Genomic DNA, 15,832 nt, shown 5'->3' with positions numbered 1-15,832 from the left:
TGCCCCGGAGAGCAGGATTATCACAGTCTACCACTACGGGGCACCAGCATGGTGTATGTGAGGAACCGCAGCCCGGGTAGGGAGAACTCCAAGCTGCAGTAGTGTACAGAAGTGTGGACGTAGCCAGTGGCCGGGTGTTGGCCTGTCAAGCACAGCCGGAGGGTAGGAGGTGTATGTAGATATATATAGAGCCATCCAGGATGGGGAGGTAAGGAGACCACAGGCTGGCAATATGGGTGAGTGGGCCACCAGACAAATAGGCGCAGTTGGGAGAATATGTAGGAGGAAAGGGGCAATGGGAGTATGCACTCTCTAACTCACCATTCAGCCGATTCCGTAGAAGAAAGGTGGGAGAAAGGCGGGAGGCACAGGCCACGGTCCAGCCAGTGAGCACTGCGCCTCTGAAACCGCCCGGCCGTGCAGAGGTGAAGCCAGGTAGTTTATGCAACAGAGGTCTAGGGATGTGTCTGGAGCCGGTCCCCCCCTCAGAGCTGCAGTGCAGGGAGAAGTTTACTGATGCTGACCACCTCCCGGCAGTCAGGGAAGCCGGGTCTGCAGGTGTGAGTCACCGCAATCCTCCTCCACGTGTTCCCCCCCTCACGGCCCGAACCTCCGGGTAAGCAAGATGGCGGCCGCCGCACTCCTCCAGGAGTACGATCACGAGGCGGGCGGCTAGGTGGCAGAGGAGGGTCGACAGCAGGAGGTCCCGATGTAGGCAGGGCAGCCCTCCATCCAGAAGCCGCCAAGCTGAGTGGTGAAACAGTGCGGCGCGAGCCCCCGCTCCGAGGACCGGCCGGGTATGGAAATAGAGGTCCCGGCTTACAGACACTGGGTAGGCCGCAACCCGTAGAGAAGCCTACAGCTTCTCCCGGCTCCGCGGTCGCTGACCCCAGCAGGTAGGTAGTCAGTGAGTGCAGAAATGAGCAGTATTCGGGCAGCCAGCGAAGCAAAGGAGCTCAATAAGGGGGTAAAAAGCAGGAGTTCCCAGGGAACACGTCCGCTCCCAATGCCCGCCAGGCCATGCCCCCAACTGTGCATATTTATAATTTTTACACTATATGAAGCATGCGACTGCATGTTAAAATGTCCCCACTGTAGAGCAATTACAGCAAAAAACATGTTGCAGAAAGACCACGTAGTTTTATTTTAGTGTTAATTCACTTTATTTTACATGTCGATTTTATTTTTGGATATGAATTTTATTATAATACGTTTTGTATGGTAATAATTGAACAATTTATTTGGGATGGTCCTGGTATAATAAGGCTGATATATAGATCATTTTATTTACTTTTTATTGGGATGGAGAATTACCATTGACAGTGTCATTAAAAACCTCAAAACTTTAAATCTGCCATGGTTAACACCATTACAAACCATGGTTAACAATTCTTCCGAAAGGGCAGTTAAATCGAATAAAAGAAACAGCTTGCAAGAATAGAATTATATTGAACAATCTACTGTACCTCTGTGTTACAGTATCATAATTTAACAAAGAAGTGTTTTCATCACCACTACTAAATGAAGCCTTCAAATAATTTATAAGAGTTTACATTTTTCTTAGGAAAAGCTGATCATCCTAAACTACATCATTCTAAAAAGCTCCGATGTTTTGATCTCTTACAAGATCATCCTTTAGTTGTCTTCAATAAAGCAAGCAATCTAATTGGTTGGTTCCCAGCTTTTTTACATCCAAGAGAAATATCAGCGGCTCAATCAACAACAGATTGTTTACAAAATAAAGTGTTCTAGATACAGTACTGCAGATATAGTAGGTTTTATATTAATGTAAATGTATACATCATAGAGTATTACAGTTTAAATCTAAACTACAAATAATACAAATATGACACTATACCAACTGTAATACATGTAATCATTCCAACTGAAGCGCTACGTATTAAAACCTTATTGAAACAAATGGGCCACTGAAGTGAATGGGAGGTTATGTTACCTACATTTTAAAGGTTTATTTATCGGAGGTATCCTAGTATTTACAATGGTCTATTCATTGTAATGGGGTTCCTGCATATGGTGAACAAACTGGAAACCCTATTGATGTGAATGGACTACAGAAACAAATGTGTATAGCTTCATAACACATGTATTCTCGATGCAGTCACATAAACATTAAGAATTTTTTTTCTGCATATTAAACCTATATTAAATGCTTTATACGTATTTTCTTATGCAGTTTACAGTAGTCCTTTGAAGGGAAGGAAACGCTATTTGGAAAACATCCCTATTGTCTCTATAGCACAACTAGAAACCAATCAATGGGTTGATCACTTGAAATAAATGTTTAGACTTTCAGATCCAGTAAATTCATGCAAGACAATGCTTCAGACCTAAATCTGGGATAAAACATGTTTCCTATATGTCATGTCATGTGTTATGCATGGAAACAGTGGAACATAAATATTTGAGGATTGTCCCTAAGGAGTAACTCAAATCTTGTCTAAAATTTGTCTTCCGTAAAGTGTACTGAAACCAAAAGATTAAAGGAATGTTGTATGAAATCCAGCGTTCAAGTTATGAGACCCACTTTTTCTCATATTGGACATTATTGAGGCATTAATCAAGCCAAGACCCTTTTGCACTTTGGCCAAATCCCATTATACTGTAGAGGTAAAATTTAAAAAGCTCAGTCAGATATAGAACATACATTGCAGGTGACTGAGTACACTGATGCCTTTAACTGCACCATGCACCCACTCCTCCCTCCTGGATCTCTCCGTCCCTGGGTCTCTAGGAGGCCATCTAGAGTAGGTAACTTTAAACTGTAGCACACATAATTCTGCTCAGTATGCATGGGCTACCTGCAAAGATGGCAATATTTGCCCCAAAACTGGCATCTGCACCACCTACATTGCAGCATCATTGTCAGAACTGTGGTATTTGTGAACCCGGTGTTAGTGAAGTCTGTTCGGGTGACTGGAGGACTATGTGAATATTAGGCTGGTCTGTAGGAATCAGTGAGAAGAAGGAGCAATCCCTGACTGGGGATCGAACCCGGGCCTTGGCAGAGGAAACCGTATCCTGACCACTGGATCACCAGGGACTTGGTGTTGATAGCAGGATGATGAATGTATAGGTGAGAGTGAACTGGATATAATGTCACAGGAGTAGGTGCTTAAGTACTCAAGGTTACTGGCGAGATAGTAAGCCAGACTGGTTACTGGTGAGACTGGGACGAAACTGTAATCCGGGCTGGTACCGGATATATAACTGGAAACGCAACTGGAAGTAGAATGATGACTGTGGCTGTGACTTTAGGACAAGACTGTAGAATACTGCAGCTGTGGCTTTAAAATGAGACTGTGGAATACTGCAACTGTGACTTTAAGATGAAACTGTAGAATACTGCAGCTGTGGCTTTAAGATGAGACTGGAATACTGCAACTGTGACTTTAAGATGAAACTGTAGAATACTGCAACTGTGACTTTAAGATGAAACTGTAGAAATACTGGATATCAATGGTAACACAACTGTAATCCAGACTGGGTAGCAAAGGAGCAGAGTTTTACAGGAACCGAAGTACGAGTGTTACCTTTAGGGAGCTCAGCTTCAAAGCTCACACAGAGCTGTGTGTGACACAAGGAACTGGCAGAGTTTCCAACTCAAGTCTCCTGACTTATACTTCCTGGTTCTTGGTGATTGGTGAGCAGTGTCAGGTGATTCAGAGTGTCTCAGGCTGGCACAGGATTGGACAGCTCTGGGTCAGGTGAACAGTCACTGTCATGTGAGTACTCTAGACTAGGCTGTGATGTGGAGTGAGGCCTAGCAGGCCGAAAGAACACTGAAGCCTGAACTTCTGCAAACAAACAGGAGGATGCTGGCTTTTAGGCCTAAACTTCAGATTGCTGAACTCAGACTCACACAGAAGATTAATCACCACAGGTGGAGCTCGTTAACTCTTACCTTCCAGGCAGAGAGCTCAGGACTCAGGAAACTCATGGTATTGGCAAGTTGTTTATCCCAGTGAGCAGAAAGATGCAGGATCCAGGACAGAGATGACAGAGGTAAGTCACCAATATGAGAACTACAGTGAGGATCGTGACAATCATCTGTCAATGCATTAGTTGGATTTGCACTGAAATCTAAATGAGGACAAATGAGTTTTCCAGATGCTACTCTAAATGTTTTGTACATATTCTGTACATTAGGCCTGATTGTACATTAGGCCTAATTCAGAGATGGACACAGTACACACAGTGACTTTGGATGCAGGTGCTGTGTGTAAATATGCTAATGCTCCTGCAAGCTGCGATCTGCTGCTGCATCCAAGGACGCAGCATCAATCTGAAAACTCTGCGTTACGCAGGATTGCCGGTGTTTTCACTCTGCCATAGAAACCCAAAATGCCACAGCATATCAATCATGGGGGCACTGCGAGCAACAATGCAGGACCCATACTGTACTGTATATGCGCAGAACGGGTACTGCATAGCGCAGTCCATCGGAGAAGTACGCAAACCATCGGACTTGCATACTACTCTGAATCCAAATTCTCTTGGAATTTCAGCGAGAGTAGGCAAGTATGCTCTTTGCATAATATCAATACTTCGAAAGTATATTTATACTCTTAAGGGGCCATACTTCTGTAATTAATTGGGCCAATTCCCTGTTCTACCTATCAGCAAAATCCAACACTTTGGACAATCTCGTTCTGCCAACTCCGAACCAAAAATGCTGGGAATCAGCGAGTCTGGGATTTTTACCATACAGTATTTTGCCGTTCCCTCGAGAAATTGCAGCGCACCGATCTGATTAGCCAATCGGCGGGCTCTGATCAGTATCTACAGTTTATTCACCTGTTAGATGTATGGGTCACATTAGACTTAGCTGTTTATTGTTTAAAATGAACACAGTGGAATGTCTGGCAATCTCACAGTAACTGAAAGGTTTCAGACACAAAAATTACAATGAACATATTCTACATGGAGCACAGTGATTGCATTTACTCACAGTTTCAGCATTAAATATGTGAACTCCAAATATAACATACTGAATACATGCACTGCTAACCTGCATTATCTTTCTGGTTTACATCTATTCCAGCTTCAATGAGAGCATTAACTAGTTGTAAATCTCCTTTTTTTGAGGCTTGATGAAGTTTGGTCTCACCCATGAAGTTTCTTTTGTTTATGTTCCCTAAGATTTTATTGGGCATATGCTTTTTAACAGTTGCTGGAGAAAAAAAAGAAGACAACAAATGCAATATTTAAATACATGCAATTACTATGATGTAAAAAAAACAACAAAAAACATTAACATACTTGTTCAGAACTAGAAGAGTACTGGCATCCAATGTTTGATGTGTGTTACATAGGTCCATGGACAATGGGTCTAATTCAGATCTGATCACTGCTGTGCGTTTTTGCACAACGGGCGATCAGATTCGAACTGCGCATGCACCGCAATGCGCCGGACTGCTGCAACGGGTATCGCCGGTCAGCGAAGGGATGGAGTGAATGATCCATTCGCACGGGCGCTCGCAAGGAGATTGACAGGAAGAGGCCGTTTGTGGGTGGCAACTGACTATTTTCAGGGAGTATCCGGAAAAACACAGGCAGGCTCAAGTGTTTTCAGGGAGGGTGTCTGATGTCAGCTCCGCCCCTGATCTTCAGGATTCTATCGCACTGGATAAGTAAGTTCTGGGCTGCGCAGAGACTACACAAACTGATTTTTGTGCAGTCCTGCAACACAAGCGATCGCACACTTAAACAGTGATTTAACCCTCCCCCTGTAGGTGGCGACTATCTGATCACAGCCCAGCAATCAGATCTGAATTACCCCCAATGTTACCTCTGGAGAGCAGAGATTTTACCTATGGACTGAAGGAGTGCAAGAAGACCCCCCCCCCCCCCCCCCCAAGTAAAATCTGCCACCTACCTCACTGTCAGTAATGCCAGATGCAGTCCGTGACTTCACTGGCTTCACTGTGACTAGCAGTGACTTCCTATTGGAAGTCCTACCTGTCAGTCACAGACACACAACGCAGTCCCATTGGGAGCGGTTTCCTCCCTCTGGGACTGCCAGACTGTGGTGCGATTAGCAGAGAGCTGGCTTCCTGTAGAAAGCCACTCCCTGCCTCGTCCGTCCTAGCCTGCCTTTATGGATTGCAGTAGATGCAGTCTATAGAAGCTGGGGTTTTGCGCTTGCGCAGTACCGTTGCCACTACTGTGCGTGTGCCGGATCCCAGCGTCTGTGAACTACATAGTACAGGTGCTGGGACCCGGGCAGTGGCTGAGCCCCAGTAGCATGGCCAGTGGCAGCCCTCCTCCACTCACCCAGGTAGGAGCTGCCGCTGGTAAAGAACATGTATAGTATGAAAACACAACACATAAATCCTACAGCACATAAGTATGTACTGTCACTCAGCACCATAAAGGTTTTATTCAGCCCCCTACACCCACTTACAAACACACTCACTTACCCACCTACACACACACACACACTCCTGAAATGTACATCTAACAAATTTCTAAATATAAGGCAATTAGTAGAATAATAAAGCTACAATTGCATTTATTACCACTAACCTTTTTTTGCACAACTCTAATTACTGGCTTCTGGTACTAATTTAGAGCTTATTTGTAGCCATTATTTTTCAAAGCCTCTCAATATTACAAAGCAACAATACTTAATAATAATATAATTATAATAATAATAATAATAATAATAATAATAGTAATAATAATAATGTAATGTAATAATTAATAATTAATTAATAATAATAATTAATAATAATGTAATAATTAATGTAATAATAATATAGAAAAATAAGAATTTACTTACCGATAATTCTATTTCTCATAGTCCGTAGTGGATGCTGGGAACTCCGTAAGGACCATGGGGAATAGCGGCTCCGCAGGAGACTGGGCACAAAAAGTAAAAGCTTTAGACTAGCTGGTGTGCACTGGCTCCTCCCCCTATGACCCTCCTCCAAGCCTCAGTTAAGATACTGTGCCCGGACGAGCGTACATAATAAGGAAGGATCTTGAATCCCGGGTAAGACTCATACCAGCCACACCAATCACACCGTACAACTCGTGATCTGAACCCAGTTAACAGTATGATAACCGTAGGAGCCTCTGAAAAGATGGCTTCCAACAATAAACAACCCGATTTGTTTGTAACAATAACTATATACAAGTATTGCAGACAATCCGCACTTGGGATGGGCGCCCAGCATCCACTACGGACTATGAGAAATAGAATTATCGGTAAGTAAATTCTTATTTTCTCTGACGTCCTAGTGGATGCTGGGAACTCCGTAAGGACCATGGGGATTATACCAAAGCTCCCAAACGGGCGGGAGAGTGCGGATGACTCTGCAGCACCGAATGAGAGAACTCCAGGTCCTCCTCAGCCAGGGTATCAAATTTGTAGAATTTAGCAAACGTGTTTGCCCCTGACCAAGTAGCTGCTCGGCAAAGTTGTAAAGCCGAGACCCCTCGGGCAGCCGCCCAAGATGAGCCCACCTTCCTTGTGGAATGGGCTTTTACAGATTTTGGCTGTGGCAGGCCTGCCACAGAATGTGCAAGTTGAATTGTACTACAAATCCAACGAGCAATCGTCTGCTTAGAAGCAGGAGCACCCAGCTTGTTGGGTGCATACAGTATAAACAGCGAGTCTGATTTTCTGACTCCAGCCGTCCTGGAAACATATATTTTCAGGGCCCTGACTACGTCCAGCAACTTGGAGTCCTCCAAGTCCCTAGTAGCCACAGGTACCACAATAGGTTGATTCATGTGAAACGCTGAAACCACCTTAGGGAGAAATTGAGGACGAGTCCTCAATTCCGCCCTATCTGAATGAAATATCAGGTAAGGGCTTTTATAGGATAAAGCCGCCAATTCTGATACGCGCCTGGCTGAAGCCAGGGCCAACAGCATTACCACTTTCCATGTGAGATATTTCAAATCCACTGTGGCAAGTGGTTCAAACCAATGTGATTTTAGGAACCCTAAAACTACATTGAGATCCCAAGGTGCCACTGGAGGCACAAAAGGAGGCTGTATATGCAGTACCCCTTTGACAAACGTCTGAACTTCAGGCACTGAAGCCAGTTCTTTCTGGAAGAAGATCGACAGGGCCGAGATTTGAACCTTAATGGATCCTAATTTTAGGCCCATAAACAATCCTGCTTGCAGGAAATGTAGGAAACGACCCAGTTGAAATTCCTCCGTAGGGGCCTTCTTGGCCTCACACCACGCAACATATTTTCGCCAAATGCGATGATAATGTTTTGCAGTTACATCCTTCCTGGCCTTGATCAGGGTAGGGATGACTTCATCTGGAATGCCTTTTTCCTTCAGGATCCGGCGTTCAACCGCCATGCCGTCAAACGCAGCCGCGGTAAGTCTTGGAACAGACAAGGTCCCTGCTGGAGCAGGTCCTTCCTTAGAGGTAGAGGCCACGGGTCCTCCGTGAGCATCTCTTGCAGCTCCGGGTACCAAGTTCTTCTTAGCCAATCCGGAGCCACGAGTATCGTTCTTACTCCTCTCCTTCTTATGATTCTCAGTACTTTTGGTATGAGAGGAAGAGGAGGGAACACATATACCGACTGGAACACCCACGGAGTTACCAGAGCGTCCACCGCTATTGCCTGAGGGTCCCTTGACCTGGCGCAATATCTGGCGCAATATCTGTCCAGTTTCTTGTTGAGACGGGACGCCATCATGTCCACCTTTGGTTTTTCCCAACGGTTTACAATCACTTGGAAGACTTCTGGATGAAGTCCCCACTCCCCCGGGTGGAGGTCGTGTCTGCTGAGGAAGTCTGCTTCCCAGTTGTCCACTCCCGGAATGAACACTGCTGACAGTGCTATCACATGATTTTCCGCCCAGCGGAGAATCCTTGCAGCTTCTGCCATTGCCCTCCTGCTTCTTGTGCCGCCCTGTCTGTTTACGTGGGCGACAGCCGTGATGTTGTCCGACTGGATCAATACCGGTTGACCCTGAAGCAGAGGCCTTGCTTGACTTAGGGCATTGTAAATGGCCCTTAGCTCTAGGATATTTATGTGAAGAGACGTTTCCATGCTTGACCACAAGCCCTGGAAATTTCTTCCCTGTGTGACTGCTCCCCAGCCTCTCAGGCTGGCATCCGTGGTTACCAGCATCCAATCCTGAATGCCGAATCTGCGGCCCTCTAGAAGATGAGCCTTCTGTAACCACCACAGGAGAGATACCCTTGTCCTTGGAGATAGGGTTATCCGCTGATGCATCTGAAGATGCGATCCGGACCATTTGTCCAGCAGATCCCACTGAAAAGTTCTTGCATGGAATCTTCCGAATGGAATCGCTTCGTAAGAAGCCACCATTTTTCCCAGGACTCTCGTGCACTGATGCACTGACACTTGTCCTGGTTTTAGGAGGTTCCTGACTAGCTCGGATAACTCCCTGGCCTTCTCCTCCGGGAGAAACACCTTTTTCTGGACTGTGTCCAGAATCATCCCTAGGAACAGTAGACGTGTCGTTGGAATCAGCTGTGATTTTGGGATATTTAGAATCCACCCGTGCTGACGTAGCACTACCTGAGATAGTGCTACTCCGACCTCTAACTGTTCCCTGGACCTTGCCCTTATCGTCCAAGTAAGGGATAATTAATACGCCTTTTCTTCGAAGAAGAATCATCATTTCGGCCATTACCTTGGTAAAGACCCGTGGTGCCGTGGACAATCCAAACGGCAGCGTCTGAAACTGATAATGACAGTTTTGTATCACAAACCTGAGGTACCCTTGGTGAGAAGGGTAGATTGGGACATGGAGATAAGCATCCTTGATGTCTAGAGATACCATATAGTCCCCTTCTTCCAGGTTCGCTATCACTGCTCTGAGTGACTCCATCTTGAATTTGAACCTTTTTATGTAAGTGTTCAAAGATTTTCGATTTAAAATTGGTCTCACCGAGCCGTCCGGCTTCGGTACCACAAACAGCGTGGAATAATACCCCTTTCCCTGTTGTAGGAGGGGTACCTTGATTATCACCTGCTGGGAATACAGCTTGTGAATAGCTTCCAATACTGCCTCCCTGTCGGAGGGAGACGTTGGTAGAGCAGACTTCAGGAACCGGCGAGGGGGAGACGTCTCGAATTCCAATTTGTACCCCTGTGATACTACCTGCAGGATCCAGGGGTCCACTTGCGAGTGAGCCCACTGCGCGCTGAAATTCTTGAGACGGCCCCCCACCGTGCCCGAGTCTGCTTGCAGAGCCCCAGCGTCATGCTGAGGACTTGGCAGAAGCGGGGGAGGGCTTCTGCTCCTGGGAAGAGGCTGCATGGTGCAGTCTTTTTCCCCTTCCTCTGCCCCGGGGCAGGAACGAGCGGCCTTTTTCCCTCTTGCCCTTATAGGGACGAAAGGACTGGGTTTGAAAAGACGGTGTCTTTTTCTGCTGAGAGGTGACCTGGGGTAAAAAGGTGGATTTTCCAGCCGTTGCCGTGGCCACCAGGTCCGATAGACCGACCCCAAATAACTCCTCCCCTTTATACGGCAATACTTCCATATGTCGTTTGGAATCCGCATCACCTGACCACTGTCGCGTCCATAACGTTCTTCTGGCAGAAATGGACATCGCACTTACTCTAGATGCCAGGGTGCAAATATCCCTCTGTGCATCTCGCATATTGGCCCTCATTCCGAGTTGTTCGCTCGGTATTTTTCATCGCATCGCAGTGAAAATCCGCTTAGTACGCATGCGCAATGTTCGCACTGCGACTGCGCCAAGTAACTTTACTATGAAGAAAGTATTTTACTCACGGCTTTTTCTTCGCTCCGGCGATCGTAATGTGATTGACAGGAAATGGGTGTTACTGGGCGGAAACACGGCGTTTCAGGGGCGTGTGGCTGAAAACGCTACCGTTTCCGGAAAAAACGCAGGAGTGGCCAGAGAAACGGTGGGAGTGCCTGGGCGAACGCTGGGTGTGTTTGTGACGTCAACCAGGAACGACAAGCACTGAAATGATCGCACAGGCAGAGTAAGTCTGGAGCTACTCTGAAACTGCTAAGTAGTTAGTAATCGCATTATTGCGAATACATCGGTCGCAATTTTAAGAAGCTAAGATTCACTCCCAGTAGGCGGCGGCTTAGCGTGTGTAACTCTGCTAAATTCGCCTTGCGACCGATCAACTCGGAATGAGGGCCATATAGTAATGCATCCTTTAAATGCTCTATAGTTAATAATATACTGTCCCTATCCAGGGTATCAATATTTTCAGTCAGGGAATCCGACCAAGCCACTCCAGCGCTGCACATCCAGGCTGAAGCGATCGCTGGTCGCAGTATAACACCGGTATGTGTGTATATACCTTTTAAGATATTTTCCAGCCTTCTATCAGCTGGTTCCTTGAGAGCGGCCGTATCAGGAGACGGTAACGCCACTTGTTTTGATAAGCGTGTGAGCGCCTTATCTACCCTAGGGGGTGTTTCCCAACGTGCCCTAACCTCTGGCGGGAAAGGGTATAGTGCCAATAATTTATTAGAAATCAGCAGTTTTTTATCGGGGGAAACCCACGCTTTATCACACACCTCATTTAATTCATCTGACTCAGGAAAAACCACTGGTAGTTTTTTCACACCCCACATAATACCCTTTTTTGTGGTACTTGTAGTGTCAGAAATGTTCAATGCCTCCTTCATTGCCGTTATCATGTAACGTGTGGCCCTACTGGACATTACGTTTGTCTCGTCACCGTCGACACTGGATTCAGTATCCGTGTCAGGGTCTGCGTCGACCATCTGAGGTAACGGGCGTTTTAGCGCCCCTGACGGTGTCTGAGACGCCTGAACAGGCACTAATTGATTTGTCGGCTGTCTCATGTCGTCAACAGTTTTTTTTTTGCAAAGTGCTGACATTGTCACGTAATTCTTTAATTACTACCATCCAGTCAGGTGTCGACTCCCTAGGGGGTGACATCACTAACACAGGCAATTGCTCTGCTTCCACATCATTTTCCTCCTCATACATGTCGACACAATCGTACCGACACCCAGCACACACACAGGGAATGCTCTGATAGAGGACAGGACCCCACTAGCCATTTGGGGAGACAGAGGGAGAGTTTGCCAGCACACACCAGAGCGCTATATATATACAGGGATAACCTTATATAAGTGTTACTCCCTGTTATAGCTGCTGTATTTATATATTAGCTGCCAATAGTGCCCCCCTCTCTGTTTTACCCTGTTTCTGTAGTGCAGGACTGCAGGGGAGAGTCAGGGAGCCGTCCTTCCAGCGGAGCTGTGAAAGAAAATGGCGCTTGTGTGCTGAGGAGAAAGGCTCCGCCCCCTTCACGGCGGCCTTTTCTCCCGCTTTTTTCAGGAAACTGGCAGGGGATAAATGCATCCATATAGCCCAGGAGCTATATGTGATGCATTTTTTTTTAGCCATATAAGGTTTTTATATCGTTTTTATTGCGTCTCAGGGCGCTCCCCCCCAGCGCCCTGCACCCTCAGTGACCGGAGTGTGAAGTGTGCTGAGAGCAATGGCGCACAGCTGCAGTGCTGTGCGCTACCTTATTTGAAGACAGGAACGTCTTCTGCCGCCGCTTTCTCCGGACCTCTTCGCTCTTCTGGCTCTGTAAGGGGGCCGGCGGCGCGGCTCCGGGACCCATCCAGGCTGAACCTGTGATCGTCCCTCTGGAGCTAATGTCCAGTAGCCAAGAAGCCCAATCCACTCTGCAGTCAGGTGAGTTCGCTTCTTCTCCCCTTAGTCCCACGATGCAGTGAGCCTGTTGCCAGCAGGACTCACTGAAAATAAAAAACCTATTTAAACTTTTACTTCTAAGCAGCTCAGGAGAGCCACCTAGCTTGCACCCTTCTCGTTCGGGCACAAAAATCTAACTGAGGCTTGGAGGAGGGTCATAGGGGGAGGAGCCAGTGCACACCAGCTAGTCTAAAGCTTTTACTTTTTGTGCCCAGTCTCCTGCGGAGCCGCTATTCCCCATGGTCCTTACGGAGTTCCCAGCATCCACTAGGACATCAGAGAAATACTAATTATTCACATCAGACCCTGCTCCAGTGAAGCTTATAATGTACAATCTACATGATCTATCGTTATGGTAATGTTTAACTCTAAATCAGACCACATGTGTGCTTGTGTTACAACAGATACAGCCCATGGGGTATATTTACAAAGATTCGTGTTTTGGCCGTTTTGAAGGGTGTTTGAACTCGAATGGTATCGGGTGCATTTTACTGCAACTTTTTGAATCCTGATACGATCATTTACTAAGCTGCCGAGTTTTGCACAATCGTTTTTTCCGATGTCGATGTGATTCGTAATATCAGGCAGTGTTTTACAGGAGTGATGAGTAAAACACTGCCTGACAAAACACAAGGAATCCCGGCCGGATCTGTGAGATCCGTGCAGGGCTTCATTGTGTACCTTAAAAACTTGATTAAAGTATTAAAAAATCAGAAAAAAATTGTGTGGGGTCCCCCCTCCTAAGCACAACCAGCCTCGGGCTCTTTGAGCCGGTCCTGGTTGAATAAATATGGGGGGGAAAATGACAGGGGTTCCCCCATATTTAATCAACCAGCACCGGGCTCTGCGCCTGGTCCTGGTTCCAAAAATACGGGGGACAAAAAGCGTAGGGGTCCCCCGTATTTTTGAAACCAGCACCGGGCTCCACTAGCCAGGTACATAATGCCACAGCCGTGGGACACTTTTATACTGGTCCCTGCGGCCCTGGCATTGCATACCCAACTAGTCACCCCTGGCCGGGGTACCCTGGCAGAGTGGGTACCCCTTAAATCAAGGGGTCCCCCTCCAGCCACCCAAGGGCCAGGGGTGAAGCCCGAGGCTGTCCCCCCCATCCAAGGGCGGCGGATGGGGGGCTGATAGCCTTTTGAAAAAATGTGAATATTGTTTTTAGTAGCAGTACTACAAGTCCCAGCAAGCCTCCCCCGCAAGCTGGTACTTGGAGAACCACAAGTACCAGCATGCGGTGGAAAACCGGGCCCGCTGGTACCTGTAGTACTACTAAAAAATACCCAAATAAAAACAGGACACAGACACCGTGAAAGTACAACTTTATTACATACATGCCGACACACACATACTTACCTATGTTGACACGATGTTCGGTCCACTTCTCCAAGTAGAATCCATGGGTTACCTGAAAATACATAGTATATAGCTCTTCTTACTAACAGCCAGCAGAGTGCGTGGGAAAAATCCCTTTTGTATTTCTTGTCTAGAGTAACCCCCTCCCGCAGCACCTGGGGATTGTTACCAGCTTGATTAGAGCAGTTTTCCACTATTTATTGCAGTTCAGAGAGGCATAGATGGAGCCAGCATTAGGAGGGCATGCTGGGTCCTGTGGTGCCATTTGGAGGATACAGGGGTGCCTCCAGGTAAACTAGCTCTCAACCTGGATATGTTCTGTATGTGCCATTATCATGTGGCCATACATTAAGCAATTGTATGACCCATAGTGGATGTTATTATTATTATTATGCTGTGTATGGGTTTGGGGAGTGGTACCCCCCGGGTCTGGTGGGGCTGGGCCACCTTGGGGTAGCATGCCATATTATTTATTTAGCACTTATGTAACACTCCTATTTTTTCACTAACATTACTCTTTTGAGTATTTTATTAACACCCTTATTTTTGTAGCACTTTCTAACCCATAGCTTCTGCTTCTTTCTTAACACATATTAACACTTTAGTATTTCAATGGTGTGCTGCCCTGGGGTGGTCGGGCCTGAGCCGACTTTGTGGGGTCCAAGCCCTGGACCTATGCTTAGATAGGGACCTCCAGTAATAGAGCAGCCGTGAAGTGGCCTGGAGGCTTATCATATCTTTTGCAAAACATATGTAACGAAGAGCTCTAAATTTCCTATTATTACATAGTATATAGCTCTTCTTACTAACAGCCAGCAGAGTGCGTGGGAAAAATCCCTTTTGTATTTCTTGTCTAGAGTAACCCCCTCCCGCAGCACCTGGGGATTGTTACCAGCTTGATTAGAGCAGTTTTCCACTATTTATTTCAGTCCCTTTATACCCTTAGGTGTAAAGGGATTGGATGACTTAATTATGCAGATCTCAGCAGAGCTACGGATTGGAGGTCAGGATCATGTGACTGGAACCAAGATGGCTGCGCCCATACCGGCCTGTGGAGGGAAAGCTGTTTGTATTCACCACATGGAGATTCCTCTGTAATGGCGGCGGTGAACATAGAGAACGCCGGCTTGCGTCTCAACCTTCAGCATGGACGGCCGCGGCTGCAGTAGGTGAAGAGTGCCACATACCCTGCATGCATTAGGAATATGGAGATGATGCCCGAGGCCCCGCCGGCAGGTGACGCCATGCCAGTCGCCCGGGCATTGAGGACCAATATCCACAGATCAGCAGAGATGAGATATGACGTATGAATGCTTGCATCACAGCTGGGAACCGGGCCTAGGATGCTGGGACAGCCTTAGGAGACACCTGAAAGGTAAATAATGGCGTCCAAATACCTGGATCGTGACAGCACCCCCCCCCCCTTCCCCTTTAGGAGTGGCCCCAGGACACTTCTTAGGCTTCTGAGGAAATTTAGAGTGGAAATTCCGGACCAAGGCAGGAGCATGAACATCTGAAGCATTGGTCCAAGAGCGCTCTTCAGGACCATAGCCCTTCCAGTCAATGAGATATTGTAACTGACCATAGCGGAAACGTGAATCCAGAATCTTGGCAACTTCATACTCAACTCCACGTTGAGTCTGGACTTTAGGAGCTGAAGGTAGTGCAGAATGGAATCGATTCAGAATCAGCGGTTTCAGAAGGTAAATATGGAATGTCCTAGGAATTTTCAAGAATGGGGGTAACTGGAGTTTGTAAGCA

General features: G+C 46.7%; 1 protein-coding gene across 5 annotated transcripts in view; it reads right to left on the bottom strand.

Annotated features, from left to right (window-relative positions):
- Positions 1–15,832, bottom strand: part of ANKRD31 (ankyrin repeat domain 31) — a 387,557-nt gene that overhangs the window by 355,217 nt on the left and 16,508 nt on the right. For all 5 annotated transcript variants that reach the window (XM_063963834.1, XM_063963836.1, XM_063963837.1 and 2 more), the window contains exon 2: positions 5,030–5,191. In XM_063963834.1, the coding sequence (XP_063819904.1) occupies positions 5,030–5,191 (162 nt within the window). The remainder of the gene's footprint in view (positions 1–5,029; positions 5,192–15,832) is intronic.

The sequence above is a fragment of the Pseudophryne corroboree genome, chromosome 1 (genome assembly GCF_028390025.1).
Source record: "Pseudophryne corroboree isolate aPseCor3 chromosome 1, aPseCor3.hap2, whole genome shotgun sequence".
Classification (NCBI taxonomy): domain Eukaryota; kingdom Metazoa; phylum Chordata; class Amphibia; order Anura; family Myobatrachidae; genus Pseudophryne; species Pseudophryne corroboree.
Note: the sequence above shows the minus strand (reverse complement) of the source record. Positions and strands in the feature narration are given on the sequence as shown.